Genomic DNA, 20,004 nt, shown 5'->3' on the forward strand with positions numbered 1-20,004 from the left:
TATGAAAATTAATATAATGTAAATGCTTTAACATTTGTTGTATAATTAACTCTTGTTCTGAGCTTGACATACTTCATTGGTGCGTGACACAACAGATGCCCCACGATCCAGCAGCAGCTCCATCACATCGAGGTGCCCACAAGAGGCTGCATCATGAAGAGGAGTGACTCCGCCACACTGCGAGCCTCCACGGTCATTGAGTGCTGCCCCCTTATCTATCAAGAACTCCACAATATCACGGTGCCCATGATTGCAGGCTTCATGCAGTGGCAACCATCCACAGTGATCACGAATGTTCACAGGATGACCCTGAGTAATAGAAAAAATTTATGAAGTTACAGACAGTAAATGGGGAACTGGAATTACATCACAAAACTATTGTATACTAGGAAAATACAACTCTTCTTAACCTAAAAGCCAATGTAACTGTTACCATAAAACTGCTGTTAACATGAACAGTGAAAAATATCTGTACCAAAACTAATTCATAATATCCAGAGTAATGATGTATCCATGATTTATTACAACCGTCTTACAGTGCATACATTTATTCACCTTACTCTTCTCTCTTGCACTACATGTTTCAGCACAAAAGTGCCATCTTCAGGTGTATCATCCATCTACATTAATTTTAAATGCATATAGTTGGTATAGCTAATTAGTACACCAACATTCTATGGGCTGGGGTTCAATTCCCAGCAAGGGAAAGAGATTTTCTCTACTCCAAAGCATCCAGACCAGCCCTAGGACCTGTTCAACTGCCTACCAAATGGGTACCAGGGGTTCTATCCCCGGGATTAAAGTGGCCAGGGCATGAGGCTGACCACTCACCTCCATTTAATGCTGAGGTCAAGAGTTGCAGAGCTATACCTCCACTCCTCCACATGGTATGGCTCCTAATTCCTTAAGCACATGGTCAACTTTACCATTACTTTGCCACAGTATGGAAACTAAGTTAGGCACCATGGTGGGGGAATGTACCTGTGGTGGGAAGGTAATGCCGGCATTCCTTCCATGTTGGGTTTACTTGTACAGTATGTGATAGTTATTACTGTGTTCCATTATAAATATTTTCTCAGTGGAAGCATTAAAGAAAATGTCTTTCAATTCAAGAAATAAAACCTAACATACTAATCATACTAATACTAATACTAATAATACTGAGATACTGTTCATGAGTTCTGCAGTTTTTCTATACCAAATGTCATGTGAAAATTTAAAATACCAAACTGAAAATGCAACAGAAAGTGCTGCTGCAGCTATTGGTATATCAGAAACCACTACATGCAAAATAAGAAGTTAACACAATAAGCATTAGTGGAGACAAACTTATGTCACCTGGTAAAAATCATAAGCCAAGCTCAAAAGAATCAAACATGGTGACATTCGCTTGCACACAGTATGACAAACAATTTTTAAGCAAACAAAAAAAAGTTTTTATATTAAAAACTGTATTATAGATCTTGAAAGAATATAAGAAAATAAATTAAAATTGTGAAGCAAAACAGTTTTTGAGAAGGGTTTTAAGAAAGTGTGCTTATAAATTAAACTTTAACATACAGACTTTTAAATTGCCGGGAGCCCTCTGCGGCTGGTATTTAAATCGCCCTAATTAATTAACATTGAAAACTTTTAGAAAAAAATACATATTTTCCATTCTATGCAACATAGAAATATGAACTAAAAACAACCTGAAAGACAATAAAATTTTCTACATATAGACAAAAGAGCAATTTTTACAAACGAATATTAACAGATTATTTTGTCATGAAATGCAAAATATAATCTTTATTATACATATATGTTATGAAATTCCAAAGGACTTACCGCTGGTTTTTTCTTAAACCTTGAATCATGGTGATATTGTATATATAATCACACTATATACAATAATGTTTTGTTCAAACTGTACAAGAGTTTGAATTGCGTCACTGCACAGTTTACGATACACTCTGATGCGCGTGGCACTTCTTGAAGCAGTCCACTTCACACAGAGCGACACCACCCTTTTTACATTAGAAGAGCATGCTCCTGCTTTTCTTAATTAGCGAAACACACAACGTCTTTGTTTCCCTTTGGTTGGCCAGTGTTGTGAATGTTTCACCTCCAGTCAACTCAGTTGGGGCCCCTAACAACTTTGGCCTCCCGCCGAGAAACGCCACTGACCATGATATTCGGCTTGTGTGACTGAAGAATCATCTTGGGGGAGGGGGAGTTTCTAGCAAAATCGAATAAATTATGTTGAGTGACAAAGCGACACTCTCACCTATTAGTAATACTCGCAAAGTATTGATGCAAAGTAATTATAATACTGGTCAAAAGAATGCCAGTCCGACACTGATACTGAAAGTCACAGTGGCCAAGATGCCTTTTACTCAAAGTAATACTGGCTCAGTGGGTTTATACCTCTTCCAAGACACAAAATAAAAATGATATACAAAGAAATATATGAGTCTGACACTGACTTTTTGACTGATAAAGAAATATTAGACAATCTGACACTGACTTCCTGACTGATAATTCGTCACTGAAAACCAATCCTTGCATGCGTCACACTTCCTTGAAGGCTCTGGAAGCACTCACATGCAAGCACAGATAAATATTTCCTCATCAGTTCTCAAAACAAAGCCGGGCTATATTTGGCTGACCAGGTCATAAACAGTCACATCTAAACATAAATAGTATCGAAACCAGTATCGTGATAAATGATTTCTTTGTTCAGAGCTAAGGAATGAACCACTCACATGACGTCACGTAGGTTTGTTTTCATTTCGAACCCAGGTCAAACTGTCAGCACTCCCAAAGAGAGCATGAGTACTGTGTTAGATATATATAGCATTCGGCCAACTCGGGGTGCTGCTTGCTGCGTGTATATATATATATATAACATTCAGCTGTTAAAGATTAAAATAATATACAAATTTAGAGGCTATACCTGATAGAAATAAATGCTGTAGTGTGGAGGGCCAACTATCTGAGAGGATTTAAGAAAAATGATAACTGGACTTAAACAAGGCACCACCTATATTCCTTGATGAGATTTGAACTCACGTGCGTATGCACTAAGAGGCTGTAAGATCAAGTGACAGATGAAAAACCATATAATTGGTCAGCAATGACAATTATGCACGCTAATTATGATAGGAGCTTCTGTTTCTATAGCACACTTGATTCTGTTCTCAATACTGAGTGAATTCCAAGTCTTCTAACTTGAAATGCAACTTACTTGTTCTACGAGCTTCTTGACAAGTGCCAGGTTGCCATTCATACACGACAAGTGAAGCTGTGTTTCTCCTTTCTCATTTTTCCGAACTTTGAGACGTACAGGCCTGCGAGGTTGGTTTGGACGATCAAACTCTTCATTCTCACTTTCAGAATCTGAAGCAATACAAATGACAAAATGCAAAGCAAAGCATTACATATAAGCACAGAGTCGGGTTGGTAAAGGGTTTAAAAATGGCTCACTTGCACCAGCATTATTCAGACATGCTCCCCGCTCTAAGAGCAATCAGCATTTATTGTTATATTTCTACGTGGTTGTCATAGTGAACGTCGACATTTCACATTATAAAATCCGCAACTGAATCTTCAAGCCTGTCTCCTATCTTCTAATTCCATGTATCATAATAAGGCACTAAGGTCTAAAAAAAATTAATGCAGAGTGGCAATATTTATTCTATTTTGAAGCGGTTATCACAGAAATATGGCAGAGAATAATGATTCAGCATTTTTGATCTCTTTAGTATTATCTGAACTTAGGAGACTTTCGCTCCTTACATAATCTCCTGTACTCTTAACTACCTATTAAGAGCACTCCTTTACAAGGAAAAGACCTACTCACTATCTGCAGCACACCCACACTGCATAAGGAAACGTCAAACTGGCTCTTACCCTATGCTACATTATGGGCCAGTTCTAAGGCATCTGCCTGGTACTATGACTGCACATGCTGTCTCATGCTTTGAATTGGTAAAGCTGAACTTCAGAACACTCAAACTTCATGATTTTTAAGTGTGTTGTGAAATGGCTGGCTTTCGTCTTGGTGCCTGATCCATCAACAAACAGTGCAGCTGATCCTAACTGGCCAAACCACTTGGAGAACAAAGAGTTAAAACTTCATTCTCTGTGTTGTTTCTGTATCACTGGTTTTCAACCATAAACAACAGCTGATCATATTTCATCTTTGTTCATCAAAATGGTAAATCACAGAAACATTTTAAACTCCTGTTCACTAGTCAAGTGGCACAAGACAAATTAAACAAGCTGTCAGACTTAAGAGAAGTTCATATGATGCCCTGTGATGGACATTTTTCATTGATTAAAATTTAGAGGCACCTGACACCTGAAAGCATCAAGTCATACTGAATATGTTCCTAAAAACGCTGTCTCCTAAAATGACTATGTAACACTAAAAGCCAAACAATATTTCTGAATGTGAATTAGAACAGTTTTGTGTGCTAAGCACTTGTGCCTCAAAGCACAGTATACTCCTTGTTCAATTATATCGTACACACAGATTCTGGAATGCAAACTTTCTTCTCCTAGAGAGGTGGGGAGTATAAAGAATGGCCTAACAGCTTTAGGGACCACCAGCCATATACTGTTTTGGAAGCAAACCTGCAAGTACAGTCAGTATAAAAAGTTTTGGAAATATCGTTATGGCTAATTGAATCACATGGTGTGATAAAAGACCCAAAATTCCCATACTTCATGTGATATTTTCTATGTACGTAATGTTAAGAATAACAAACTCAGGAACCCAACAACTTTTCTTACTCTGACAAAGTTCTCATTATAAACCATACGTATTCTGCTGCAGTTATACTGTATTCCAGACATATCTGTTGCTATTTTCATATGTCACTGGCCTTAATATTTATTTACTACAAATGAAATACAATGCAGCGAAGTTAAACACACTATAAAATTACATATCTGTATTGGTTAAAATATGCACTGTGTTGAAAATACTTGAAACAGAAGTAAACAACTTATATTACACACCACATACCAATTTCCATACCTTTTCCTGCAGTTCGTGTAAAGTAGGGGTTATACTAAACCAACACATTAAAAAAGTAAATACATAATTAAAAAATGCTCAACAATTTATGTCTGAAACATTAAATACCACTGAAATCTGTCCACTAATTTCAGAACTTAAACTTTTGGCAAGACTGACAGGCAGGTCCTCCATTATGCACTCATTTTACAGTCATAGTGTAAAGAAGGAATAAAAGAAACAGGTAGATGTGGCCTGCCAGTTGAATTTTCTGTCACAGTAACTGAACCTGTGTAAGTTTCCAGACAGATGTCATGTCCAATGTCAGGTGAAGCCTCTTCATCCTCAGAGCCACTTGTCTCATCCTTGGCATTTCTGTCTATAAGCTGCAACTCCCTCTGTGTCTCAACTGAAATAGAAAGACAGCCATTTTAAGAGAGTGGAATTGTGCTCATGTTTGTGAGTTGAAAATGCAAGACAGTTATGGTATATGCAGTTTCCTTTGTAGAGGAATAATGAATGATTTTCGACCACACCATAGCTCAAGACGTTAGTCGCTGGCTTCCCACCGTGGCGGCTCAAGTTCGAACCCGGGTCTGGTCAAGTAGGATTTGTGGTGAACAAAGTGTTGTTGGGGGCAGGTTTTCTCTGAGTACTTCAGTTTCCCCTGCCAATCTTCATTCCACAAAATTCACCATCATCATAATCACCCAGGGCAGGCTACAATAGGCCAATCAGTGGCCGCCGTGCCAAGTGGATCCAGTTGGACTCCACCCCCAACTAAGCAAATGGATGATGTTCATTGTGTTTTATGTGACAATTTGGGAGAAATTACTTTTTCAAAAAGGGCATGCAGAATACATACACAGAGAGAATGTATCAATTTGAAAGAAGAAACACCAGGAGAAAAACTGTTATGCACAAATGTTACAGATGGACAACAAAATGTTTCCTGTGAAAGAATAAAAATTTAGATGTCTAAATAAACGGCCATTGGAGACCAAGGACTAAATGGAGAGAGCAAGTGAGGAAAGATATGCAAAAGAGAGTAGGGAGAGTGTGGAAAAGGATATAACACCACTTCAGGAATAATACAGCAGAATAAGGCTTTGCCACAGGACAACCCACCTCTGTGTAAACATGAATGGCTGATTACAAGGTGGTTCAAATATGACCAGTACTGATTAAAAAAAAAAAAAAAACACAATTGCCAAACACTTACTTGCACATGTTAGTCTTCAACATACTCCCCTCCTGAGTCAACATATTTTTTCCAACGTTCTGGAAGCATCCTGATGCCCTATTCAAAAGAGACTTGTGACTGGTGGCATATCCACTCCCGAACAGTCTGGATGATGGTGTTGTTGTCCACAAACCTCATGCCTTGCAAGTCTGATTTGAGCCTTCCGAACAGGTAGAAATCACTTGGGACCAAATCAGGACAGTACGGCGGACGTGTCAGAAGGTTCCATTTCAATTTCTGGAGGGTTTCCATTGTTGTTTTGGCCGAATAGAGGGGTGCACTGTCTTAAGTAAAGCTACTGGCTTTCCACCTGACTTCCACTTGGATCAGATCTTTTCCTTCATGTCTGTTGCCAGGAGGTCTGAGTAATAAGCTGTATTGACTGTTCTGGCATCTGTCAGAAAGTCTACATGGATAACCCCCTGCCAGTCCCAGAAGAACGTTGCCATCACTTTTCCTGCTGAACGGCTCCTCCGCACTCTCTTGGGTTTGGGAGAACTGCTATGCCGCCACTCGCATGATGACTGCTGGGACTTGGGAATGAAGTAGTGCACCTATGTTTCATCGGTGGTCATTACAGACTTCAAAAATGCATCACCTTCATCTTCAAACTGCTGTAGGAGATGACTGGCAGCTTGCATGCGCACCATTTTGTTCACGTCCGTCAAAGTGCATGGTACCCACTGCGCATTCACCTTGCGATAGTGCAGGTGGTATTTCACGATGTGTTCTACAATATCAACACTGATGGACAGCACTGCTCCAAGTTCCTTGATAGTGATGCACCTATTCTCACAAATAAGCGCATCTGCACAATCAATGTTTGGCTCGGTGACGGATGTCCGCAGCTGACGATCATGCGGTTCGTTCTCCATGTGCTCTCTGCCCTCTCTGAAGCACTTACACCACTCAAACACACGGGTCTGTGAGAGACACTCTTCCCCATACTGTTGTTGGAGTCTGTGGTGAATTTCAGTGGACGGGACATTTTCTCAAAGGAATTTGATTGTTCCATGCTCCACAGTACCCTCTGTTCACTCATCACTCTGGCAACTCCCAGAGAGGCCTGAACAGGTTCTAACCCGAACAGGAGGGAGGGTGGAGGTTGTGGCTTCACTCTCTCAAGGTCGCACAGCTCCTGCACAGTACAGCTTGTTTACACACAAATCACTCCCAGTCATATTTGAACCACCTTGTATAATAAGTTTATTAAAAAGTTTTAGGAATATTAACCAACATTAAAACCATGAGTAATATTATACAGAGAAATTTCACAAACTAGAGATACTGAACATAACTGCAGTAAACACATTCTTAACCCCAACACTAGTTGGAGGTGAGTGACCAGCTTCATGCCCTGGCTACTTCATCCCTGGGGAAACAGGCCCTAGTAAAAGGTAAAGGTAAAGCTATCCTTGCAACAGGCAGTGGAGGCCCACAGGGTTGTGAGACGTATATGATAACACATTTTCTAGACAATTGGCTCACAGATGTTGGTGAGGTTGTCAGCCTTATGCACTAGCTGCCCTTTAACCCCAGGAAGATTCCTGGTACTTATATCTGTTAGGGGCTGAGTTGACCCCAGGTCCATAGTGTGGCTGGAAGGATTAGGTCAACTGAAAAATCCATGACCTCATCGGGAATTGAACCCATGACATTCCAGCTCATAGCATAGTGCCTCAACCAACTATGCTACTGCATGCCCCCATAGTCCCTGGTGCTCACTGGAAAGGAGAATGGATAGGCTCCACAGCCAGTGCTGGAATCAAACTTCAATTACCCAGCTCATAATATAGTCACTATAATGACTGAGCTATCCTGGTTCCCTGTACTGGACCAATATGAAACATAATCAGATTTGCCTGGTAACTTTTAGTGCAGCTCCCATTGCGTTGCTGGAAGCCATCACATAGTTCCATAAAGGAAACATGCAGTTCCCACTGTTCTTATGTAAATAAACAAAACACATACATAATTCACTATGGGTACATAAATATTTCAGCTTACAGCAAAATGGTTAGGCTGGCACAGACTGATTAGCATGTATTATACTTATTTACAGTGTAGTTGTTATAGCAACTGGCTATGGGCTGGGCGACTTAAGGGGTCCGAGTTCGAGTCCTGGGAGTGTCTAGAATTTTCTCTTCTTCACATCGTCCAGACTGGTTCTGGGACCCACCCAGCCTCCTATCCAATGGGTAATGGGGGGCTCTTTCCCCAGCAGTAAAGTGGCTGGGGCATGAAGTTGACCCCTCACCTTCAACTAGTGCCGAGGCCAAGAAAATCTGGCTATATACATCCACTCCCCCATACACCTTCACAGTGTAGTGCTTAATTAGTTAAGCACAGAGACAACTTTACCTTTACCTTTTATTCCTCTAAAAACCTTAGCCTCCTTTAAGACAGATTCCCATTCTTCAGCAAATATTATTCCTCTGAGTTCAAGGAGCATTCTTACATCAACTTCTTCCACACGATCAATAGCGTCTATGTTTGAAAACACTCACGTGCCAAAGCATCATGACCTTTCAACTTTTGGACACCTTCAAGCACACGCAACACCATAGCCTCCAGTGTCAGGCTGGAAGCCTGCTGGGCCAACTGTCGAGCTCTGTTGTACGTTTCCTCCAGTTCCTCATAACACGCACCTTGTAGTTCTAACACCTCACCAATACTGAGCATCGTTTTACAAGCCTGCAGTGGAAGAAAGTTGCCTGTCCTGAGAAGTTGTATAGTGCAAGTGCCACATCTCATATAGGCTGTGGTTCACTCTTCAAAGTCAATATTTCATATGGACTGAAACTGGACAGATTAAAAATGTACATTTATAATTATCATTTTAATGGACACTGCAGGACTTTTTATTAAAACTGGTCAGGCTGGTATGACATACACAAGAATGAGCATTTTCTTGTTCTTCTGTACAACATGAACTGCAAATACCATCTTCTGATCATTTGTGCATATATTTTATATAACATAATTTTATATTTATTACAAGCTCCACCAAAGTACATAATGTTTAGTACAACTTCCACGCCACTGCGCAGAATATAATGTGCTTCCTGTGGGGTTGGGACTGGATCTTTAAATGTTATTTAGATGAATTTATTGCTTTGAAGAAAAGTGAAAGGGACAAGGTAAATGTGGTGAAGGACACTGAGGGGGGAAACGGTCATAGCCAAGATTCTGAGGCACAATGAAACTCTGAAATCATTCAGTTGGTCAGTGACCTGCAGGTTGTGTGAATCTTCTGTCCATTAGTAACTAAGTAACTGGACCAGAGTCTTGAAGAGGTTAATAGTCATTCAGCTGAGAAACACCCATGGCTCACTGCCATGCTCACAGTCAAACAGATCCAGTCTACATGCTCACTCTCTTTCTTTTCAGATTCATTTCAAACACTGTCTCTCAGGCTGACTCTTCCTTAAAGGTTTGCAATTAAAATATTTGTATGAACTTCTCACATCTCCCACCCAACTCACTTTCCTTGATCTGATCACTGTAATATACTTTGTGAAGAATAAATATTAAAAAGCACCTCATTATACACCCTCCAGCCTCCTGTTACTTCCTTAGGCCCAATTGTTCTCTTCAGTACCCTGTTCTCAAACACTGTAAACTCGGGTTTTTCTTTTGGGTTGATACTTCATTTCACTTTCATAAGAACAACTCTGTGGCCTGTAGTCCGAAAAGTAAACTACATTGACAGAGCGACCGCTGCTTGTTGGCGAAGTTACTACCAACTTTTGCGGATAGAGGGTGTCATGTGGTCAGTGCAATGGATCCCCACAGCCGTTAATCTCAGTTTTCTAGACCAGAGCCGCTATTTCCTTGAAACAGATGCTCAATTATCCCCACTAGGCTGAATGGACCCCATTCCAGACCCATTTCTTCTCAGAAAATCTGCTAGCACCGGGAATCAAATGCAGGACCTCTGACACTAGACCACAGAGGTGGTCACATTCATAAGCAAACAAGCAGATTATAAATTTGTATCTTTCAATCTTTATATTTTATATAGATATATATATTTTATAAAGATCATATAAATTAGCTCATCTCATAGCATTAGTAAAATGATTAATCATGAGTAAATCAATCACATAACATGAATAATTTTCATGACAAGTATACAAGCTCACCTCTGCAGGGTTGTTCTCCCATAGTTCTAGTTCCTTACGAAAGAACTCCAATGACAGGTCATACTGCTCGTTGTCCTTATAGGTCTGTGACAGTGATACATACACTGCAGCCAACTGTTGACCACTTTCTCCTATAGCCTCTGCACACTGATAACAAATTTAAATACAGAGAGAATAAAAAATAAGAAAGGGGTAAACATTACTCAATTAAGTATCCAAGACTCAACATTATATGATATCCTGAAACAAGACTGATACTAACAGGTCAAAAAAGCATCATGGATATCAGAGTATTAAATGACACATGCTCTGTACAATCAAGGCTTGAAGAACACACCTTCAGCATCATCCGATAATACTCTAGGGCTCTTGCATAGTTCTTCACAGTAACACAACCATCTCCCATGGTCTCATAGAGTTTCTTCTTGGTGATGTAATCGGTGTCCGGTACATTTTGCAACTGTTCTTCAGCATCACACATTGCAATAGCTGCAACATGAACCACTTTAACAGTATGCTCTGTCACAGAAAAAAATCTCTTCACACAGGAATCAAACCCTCATTCGGCCATAGCAAGTTAATTAGCTGAGCGAACCTAGGCCATTAATTCTGTTAAGTACGTCAAACAACTTTCTTGGTTTCCCTTAATGTAATCATCATACATATATTCTTACCAAGTTTCAAATTCTTTGCTATTGTCTTCCTGTCTGATTCTATGGGAGTGTTAAGCTTGTATGCATGGCGTAGTGCCTGTTTTGCTGCACGGAAGTCTGGCAGACTGAACAGAACCTGTGTAACATAATCATTGTATCTGTGTCACTAGTCATCATACCATTTCTGCTAAAATGATATACATCATATCTGTAAACATTCAAATAACAATCACAATTATGATGACGGCCAAGAGGCTGAGATTACGCTTAATGTGTGCTCCAAAAAGTAATGAGGGATGACAAAGTTTTCATTTTGCCAGAAATGAGAGAAGGAAAAGGAAAGCAGAAAAACCTGCACTGAATCCAGATGGGCTCAAACTCGACACCTTTTGCTCAGATATAAGCTAGCTTAGGTACAGACTATAAGGGCCACATCTATTTCAGAGATCATTATCATCATCAGTAATCTGTCAAGACGACAGGTCCACAGTCTCTTCCAAAACAATTCCTCCACTTAATGCGATCTAGAGCTTTCTCCTTCAAATGACATTTATCCTCTTCTGTCCCCAAGGTCGTCCAGCATCTTCTTACGTCTTCTTGTCACTTCTATTCGCCCATCTATCTTTCCTTCGATAACTTCTTTTAGAAGGCAGTTTCTGCGTAAAACATGACCAATCCAATTGGCCTTCCGTTTTCTTATTTCACGTAGGATATTCCTCTGCTCACTGACTCTAATTAACACTTCTTCATTTCTCACATAATCGGTCCAACTGATCTTCTCCATCCTTCTCCAACACCACATTTCAAAACTTTCCAGATGTTTCTGATCTACTGCCCTAAGTGTCCATGTTTCAGCCCCATACAGAGCTATGCTCCAAATGTAGCATTTCACTAGTTTCTTCCTCAAATTTAAGTCCAATTTGCTGGTAAAAAGATTCTTCTTCTTGCTAAATGCAGCTTTTGCCATGGCAATCCTGGATTTAATTTCACAAGTACACCTTCCATCATCTGTTAACAAGCTACCCAAATATTTAAAACATTTCACATTCTCCACTTGTTTTTGGTCTATCTTTATTGTGACTGGGGTTGGTTGTCTCGAAATTTTCATTACTTTTGTTTTCTCCACATTCATTTCCATGCCATAGCACCTTCCAATTTCAATTAGTCTATCAATCATGCCCTGTAGCACAGTTCCTTCCTTAGCCATTAACACAAGGTCATCTGCATATTTCACAGTTTGAATAATTTGCCCTCCCATTTTGAAGTCTCCAAGCCCATCCAGAGCTTCCTTGGTAAGGCATTCGCTGTACAAGTTGAACAGAATTGGTGATAAACAGCATCCTTGTCAAACTCCTCTTCCAATCTGCACACTTCCTGTCTCCCCTCTGTCCAGTCGTACTCTAACTTTCTGATCCATGTACAATTTGCTAATAAATCTTCTTTCATGCCAATCGATACCTGTTTCTTTTAGGATCTGCATTAATTTGGTCCAGTTTACCCGGTCAAATGCCTTCTGCCAGTCTATGAAGCAAACACACAGTTCATCATCTATTTTCAGAGATATCAAAGAGAAAAACTGCTACAGTTTAAATATATTTCTAATTTATATAAGCATTCTAAAGAGAAAAGAACTGAATCTGACTCCTTAATATAATATATACAGCTATGGAATAAGCCACAACTTTTGTAATGGTATACTGAGAGTTGCAGTCTTCATGACAGTAAACATTATGACTTTGGTATTCTGGCTTACAACACTACAATTTCTGTATGTGGTTACCAAATTTTCAGAGAAATGTGCTGTCTCTAATTTCAGAATAGAAGTCTGTAAAGGTAAGTATGTGCAAAATGTATATTTATCCTTCCATATGAGACTACAACTAATGAACTGTTGCAGCAAGGGGGTAAAATTTGTAAGGAGATGGGCTGTAATTCTATTTTCAAATTCTGTGTGAAAAATTTCATTACACAACAAACATCAAACCATGGGTGGAATATGTGTCTGAAATTTTTCACATATAGGAAATAGTGGATAATGTGCAGAGTGACAGACCACCAAGTTAGGCAAGGTGTGGTGCGAAGATGTGACATTAAACACATCATTGCTGTGGACAATTGGTTGGAGTGGGGAAAGCGAATGTTGCACACACGTCTTGGTATGCAGTTTAGTAGTAATGCAGAAATGGACAGTGGATCATCGCATTTTTCTTGTGAGAATTTATTGGAAACTATGTGCATTGTGTAGATGGAAAGATGTTTTTGGCATGAGTTCGATGTTCCATGACATGACAGAAATCCTTCACATAATGCCAGTTTAAAGTAGGTTCATAATTTCAGTGTTTGTGATAGTGTAATGAATAAGTTTGTTGGCCTTGCATGTTCTGTTTGCACAACAGAGAATGCTGAATGAGTGACAGCAGTAACTCAGGGTGCAACATGCTCAGCAAGGCAGCATGTGGTCACCTTACAAATATCAAGTGCCTTTGAAAAATTTCACGCGATACACAAGGTTTCATCTGTACAAAATTCATATAATCCAGGAACTCAAAGAACAGCCTATGGCTACTGGGGTGAATTTCGGTAGACAGCTCTTGGACATCATGATAATTATGATAGGGTCTTGGATATTCTGATCATCACAGACAAGACCCACTTTTACCTGTCTGGTAATGTAAACAAACACAATTTCAGGTAATGGAGAGAGACCAATCCTATGCAGATCCATGAGATAACTCTCCATAGTGAAAAGGTAACTGTTTGGTGTGATTAGGACTTATTTCTTTGAGGAAAACAACCATGGATTCTGAACACTAATGCACTATGCTGCAAATACTTTCAGCTACAGAAGTGAGAAGAATGAAGAAAAAAGTGGCCAATGTATAGTTTCAACAAGAAGGTACAACAGCTAATACAGCAAACATGACATTTGTCAGGGGAATTCTTTATTGGAGTCTGTCATAACTAGGGACCGGATTTTAATGCAAATGCATATTTCTTTCTTGCAACCAGAAAGTATGCTCGTTTGGATATATGTATGAATTACTTCATTTCTTTAATTTTGGACATGGTTTGATGGTGCATACAAATGCATATTTTGCCTGTTTTATGAATAAGCATCATATTTTCAAAGATCTCTATTTATATTGCATATTTCCTTTTTAAAATGTTTATGATATATATTTTTTAATTTTATGTTCAAATTTTCAATCATGGTCATGTGTATACAATTTTTCCTTTGCGTGTTAGAATATGTTGCATATTTGACTCAACATTTCATCATGATTCATGTTTCTGATGCAATACCCATGACGGGACTTCCCCGATCCCTCTACTCGTAACTTGCCTCATCCACGTACCATCAAAGTTGCCGCGAAGAGATTAGTCAGAAGCGTTCACATGTAGCCGCTGTCAATGTAATACTATTCAAACGATAAGGGAATTCACTTACTTATTTTTGAAGTCCCCATGAGGTTTGTTACGCTTCTTCATTTGAAGCTGGAGGCCATTCACATTAGTGGTGACTAGTCTGTAGCAAAGTTTGTTTAGCTTTCTGTAGTCATGCCGAAAGTGAAAGCAAGTTAGAAAACTAAATTACAGCTGTATCAGCGGGAGTTCGAAGGAGAGATGATAAGTACGGATAACGAAATTCTTTATTGCTGAGCGTGTGAGAAAACAGTTAGTTGTGAAAAACGCTTTCAAGTGCTTCAGCATTTGAACACTAATATATACAAAGAGAATATTAAAATTAAATCCACGAAAAGTGCTCCTGTTCAAAAATTGCGTAGTGAATTTTCTAATAATAGTTTATCACAGTTTTCCTTTGATTTATGCGAAGCCTTTTTAGCGGCAGATATTCCGCTGTGGAAACTAACCAATCCCACTGTGAGAAACGTCATAGAGGATACACAGTGCAAAGTGCCGGATGAATCTACTGCGCGCAAAAATTACGTGAAGCAGTGTTACGATCTTACAATTGAAAGCATTAGAAATAACATTCAAGATAATTTTATGTGGGTATCAATCGACGAAACACAAGGTTGTGAGGGACGGTTTATTGCAAATTGTATAGTTGGATCCCTTAATAAGAATGAACAATCTACACCACATCTTCTTGCGGTAGAGCAATTTGAAACCACAAATATCTCCGCAGTTTCCAGATTTTTTATCACTTCCATGAATTTACCATGGCCGAATGGCATTCAGTATGAGCCCATATTGCTCTTTGTGACTGATGCTGCAAGTTATATGTTCAAAGCCAGTACTGCTCTTAAAGATATATTTCCAAATATGACACATTTGACTTGCCTTGCCCATGGGTTGCACCGTGTTTCAGAAACAATTCGGGCAAATTTTCTGCTTGTTGACAAGTTGGGGTCTTCTGTGAAGAAGGTATTTGTTAAAGCACCATACAGAAAAGATGCCTTTAGCACCAAGCGTTCCACTTTCTGCCAGAACCAATTTTAATGCGCTGGGGCACTTGGCTGTGTGCAGCAAGTTATTATACTGAACTGAATGTCGTGAATACATTTGACCCCAAAAGTGCAGCATCAATTCAAATTGCCCAAGATGTACTAAAAAACGCAGAACTAGAAACTAATCTTTCCTATATACCTGCTCACTTCTCTCATATTCCATCTACCATTTCCTCACTGGAGGCAAGCAATAGCAATACTATGAAGAAAGCAGTCTTCTGGGATGTGGCACCATGTAGATGTGGTGTTAACAGACATTTGGGAGGAACGTATCACCTCCCTGAAGATGGAGTCGATACATTCCTCCGAAACGCTGTGAAAACCTCAAATCTTACAATAGCGATACTACTTTGTATCAGTCATTAAGTGTGTTCAAAACCACTGTTTCCAAATTGAATTCGGTTCCTGGAAGAGTTGGTAAAGTAGTAAAGGAAAAAGTAGGCAGCATTCTTTAAAAACATACAGGATATGAACAAATTTGTGAAACTGAAGAAATTTTAGCTGGTAATCGTACTGAACTGCCAAGTAAAAAACCACTAACAGTGGAGCAAATAGCGGCTTTTGTACATGTGCCTCTAATTTCCTGTGAGGTAGAAAGAAGTTTTTCCTGCTATAAGGACATCTTATGAGACAATAGGAGGCAATTAACTATGGAAAACCTAAAACATTTAGTAATTGTGAACTGCAACAGAAGAGAAGTTGAAAGTTCGGAGGGTTAAATGTGAGTACCATTACTTTTTAAATTTGTAATGAAATATGTTGGTTTTGTTGCATGATTTACATTTAAGTATAGCTTTTTATTGCATGTGAATCATTCAGTGATTACATAAAATGAACTTAAATATTGATTTGTTGGTCTAAAATAATGTAAAATCAATTATAATATTTGGTATAAATTTTTATGTGCATATTTTAGTGCATTTTTCAGAAGTTTTTCATGCATAAATGCATACATATTTAAGGGATTATTAGGGCATAAAAATCAGATCCATAGTAATAACACAACAACATAATGGTTAAGGTTAAAATTACCTTAGCTACATCATTGGGCAAACACATGATTACTATATTCACACACCCTTGAGCTGCAATTTCATTGTGATAGTAAAGCTGGACACTTGATAACTGTTACATTACAAAACATATGGTATAAAATTACAATGAATTATATGCTTATTATAAAACAAAAGTTATGGTGTAAAATATGGTTAGAACTCTTCATGTCATATTACATATCATGAAGTCAGTTGTTCCAATCTTGTTATATTCCCATGGACATAATGGTATATTCTACACTTCTAGACATATAGTAAACTGCTTGGAGGCCCGTGGTATAGATGCAGTATTATTTGACATTAATTGTTTGGCCGGTGCCTCATCTTATAATGTACTTTGTCGTTCCGTTGGGAATACAGATTGCAACTGTTAGGGGAATGTTGCCAGGTAAATTAATTTCATGATCATAAAACATTCCTTGGGCACCATGTTCCCTGAATTTGACAGTCCCAGACTTGCTCCTGTTGTGGTATCTCAAATCTAAAGTGTATGCTACCTGGAATATGTAAGGCATGGATAATCAACTGTAATCATTATGCTAGATATTAAATAAAACGCTTTGTTCATTTATTGACACTACCCTATGGAAAACCTGGAGCTGGGATAGCGCAATTGGTATAGCGACTGGCTATGGGCTGGACGACCGAGAGGTTGGAGTTCAAGTCCTGGTAGGGCAAGCATTTTCACTTTTCCATGTCGCCCAGACCGGTTCTGGGGTTCACCCAACCTCCTATACAATGGATACCAGGGGCTCTTTCCCGGGGGTAAAGCAGACGTAGCGTGAAGCTGACCACCACCTCCAACTAGTGCCAAGGTCAAGAAAATGTGGATCTATACATTCACTCCCCCATATGCCTTCATGGCGTAGTGCTTGGTTAGTTAAGCATAGGGACAACTTTACTTTTTTTTACCCTATGGAAAACCATCATATAATCCTATCTCACCCTCTATAATTACACATTTATACTTCTTGCTAGTTTCTCTTTATACACTAAGGCATTTAAATGAATGTAATCTACAGAAGCTACTTCCAGAGCCCCCCCCCCNGTATGACTTACCTCAGCTTTGTTAATGGAGACCTCACAGGATAATTGTATTTTGTCTTCAAGTCTGCTGGCTACATCTAGTGCCAGTTCAAGCATATGCAGTGCCTTACTGCTGTCGAGCTGGCGATAGTATAACATGCCAAGAGAGGAGTAACAGCGAAACAGGTCTTCAAACAGATCATGCTCTTTACAGATTTGTACAGCCTGCATATGATTGGAAACATTTACATGAACCAAGTAGTAAAACCATTGCTAAAACTTGTGTTTAATAATTAGAGGTCAATAACAGGAAAATGACCAAGTTGGAACACACATGATCTAAATGCTTTCTTCGGAGCTTGGAGGGGGACAAGAAGAAAAGCCACCAGCTGATAAAAAATGTGTGGAGTTACTGAAATAAATGGCTAGTAATCATTTTAAATGTTTCCTATTAATGTTGCATGGACAGTTATTGAACAATAAGGATTTTTAACACAACAAGATGCAAAAGTTAACAAAAAATTTTGCTGCAAACCCAGTGACTTATATAAGTGGTCTGTTAAAAAAAAGTTTCAGAACTTTTGAAACAGCGTGCCAACTTGACGTCTTAGCAATGTCAGGTAAGTTGTGCTGCCTAATGATGTGCTTCCTGATTATAATCCTTCCTGCTGAGTCATCTTGCTGTAGTTAGTCATCACCGTAGAGCTATCTGTTCACATGCATGTAGAGAGTGTCCTGTGATATTTAAGATGGCTGATATTCGTGAGTGTGAATGAGTGTCACGTTGGCAGGGTGCTGTACAACATGAATTCTTATATCAGGGGCAAACAGTGAATTGCTGGTATTATTTTGAAGTGCTGAAATGTCTAAGAGAAAATGTCGGGAGAAAGAGACCTCAGCTGTGGAGAAAGAACTCCTCGTTCCTCCATCACGACAATGCACCAGCTCATGCATCGCTACTGACACATGATTTCAGTTTGGGAAATAAGAAAAAGTCTGCTGGAGCCAGGCCAAGTGAGCAGGGTGCCTGAGGAAGCACAGTTATGTTCTTGTTGGCCAAAAAGTCACGAATAAGTAGCGATGCCTGAGCTGGTGCATCATCATGATGGAGGTACCAGGAGTTCTTTCTCCACAACTGAGGTCTTTCTCCCAACATTTTCTCTTAGACATTTTATCACTTCAAAATAATACCAGCGATTCACTGTTCGCCCCTGACATAGGAATTCATGATGGACAACACCCTCGATGTCAACAGGACTTTCACGCTCATGAATATCAGCCATCTCAAATACCACAGGACACTCTCTATATGCATGTGAACAAATAGCTCTAGGGCAATGACTAATGACAGCAGACTGACACAGCGAAAAAAGATGATAATTAGGAACTACGCCACTAGACAGCACAACTTACCTGACACTGCTAAGATGTCAAGTTGGCGCGCTATTTCAAAAGTTCTGGAACTTTTCAAATAGACCACATATAGCATACTATAAACGCACACTGTTGTAAATTGTAAACACCAAAAGTGTTTCAAATAAAAGTTAAATAAGAACTTATTTCATGTCCTACATCAAATTTTAGTATGATGTGACATTTTTCAGTTCTACAACAATGTGAGACTTGGTCTTTCACATTATAGGAAAAACATAACCTAAGGGTGTTTGTGAATGGGGGGCTGAGGGGAAACATTTGAACCTAAGATGGGGGAAATGACTGGAGGCTGAAGAAAGCTGCATAATGGTGAGCTGCATATTTGTACTCCTTGCAAAATAGTAAGATGATCACATTAAGAAGGTTGAAATGGCAGAACACGTAACATGCATATGAGACTAAGTGTTGGTCAGAAAACCTGAAGAAAAAACCTAATTGGAAGATCTAAATGTAGATGGAAGGATATTAAAAAGGATCTTTTGCATCAGAGGTGAAACCAGTGGAGGGGGTCTTGTGAATACCATTGTAAACTTTCAGGTTGAATAACTGCAGGAAATGTCCTAACTAGCTCAGCAAGTATAGTTTCTCAAGCACTCTGCTTCACAGAGCAAGGAGATACCTTTATGGAAAGTATAAAGATATGTTACACTGGACCAATACAAAACAAAACGAAATTCACCTAATACCAGATTTCATAAGAAAGCGTTCAGCACGACAAAGAGGAGAGACATGAACATAATGACTTTCTCCTAATGCATTTATTTATTTTGTGCAAAGAACACTAAATTCTCATACAGCTGTTCGCACACATTAAAATGGAGACAATTATGGCTACGAGGTGTGTTCAGGAAATAACGGGAATTTTAAAATTTCGCGGGTTTGGAGAGTCCAATTGTCAAATTTTTTTTTTATTATGTTGGTATACATGCCCCTGAAGTACAATAAAATTTTCAGCTGTATTCATTGCTTACTTT

At 39.1% G+C, this 20,004-nt stretch overlaps 1 protein-coding gene across 3 annotated transcripts in view; it reads right to left on the minus strand.

The window, feature by feature from the left end:
• The window catches only part of LOC111874771 (tonsoku-like protein), a 74,275-nt gene that overhangs the window by 33,247 nt on the left and 21,024 nt on the right, over window positions 1-20,004 (minus strand). For 2 of the 3 annotated variants that reach the window (XM_023870546.2, XM_023870545.2), the window contains exons 6-13: window positions 17,630-17,821; window positions 11,065-11,179; window positions 10,728-10,879; window positions 10,391-10,537; window positions 8,753-8,939; window positions 5,292-5,411; window positions 3,227-3,378; window positions 73-309 (exon numbers count right to left, since the gene is read on the minus strand). In XM_023870546.2, the coding sequence (XP_023726314.1) occupies window positions 73-309; window positions 3,227-3,378; window positions 5,292-5,411; window positions 8,753-8,939; window positions 10,391-10,537; window positions 10,728-10,879; window positions 11,065-11,179; window positions 17,630-17,821 (1,302 nt within the window). The remainder of the gene's footprint in view (window positions 1-72; window positions 310-3,226; window positions 3,379-5,291; window positions 5,412-8,752; window positions 8,940-10,390; window positions 10,538-10,727; window positions 10,880-11,064; window positions 11,180-17,629; window positions 17,822-20,004) is intronic. The other variant, XM_023870547.2, reaches the window with a different exon arrangement.

The sequence above is a fragment of the Cryptotermes secundus genome, unplaced genomic scaffold (assembly GCF_002891405.2).
Source record: "Cryptotermes secundus unplaced genomic scaffold, Csec_1.0 scaffold955, whole genome shotgun sequence".
NCBI classification, from domain to species: Eukaryota; Metazoa; Arthropoda; class Insecta; order Blattodea; family Kalotermitidae; genus Cryptotermes; species Cryptotermes secundus.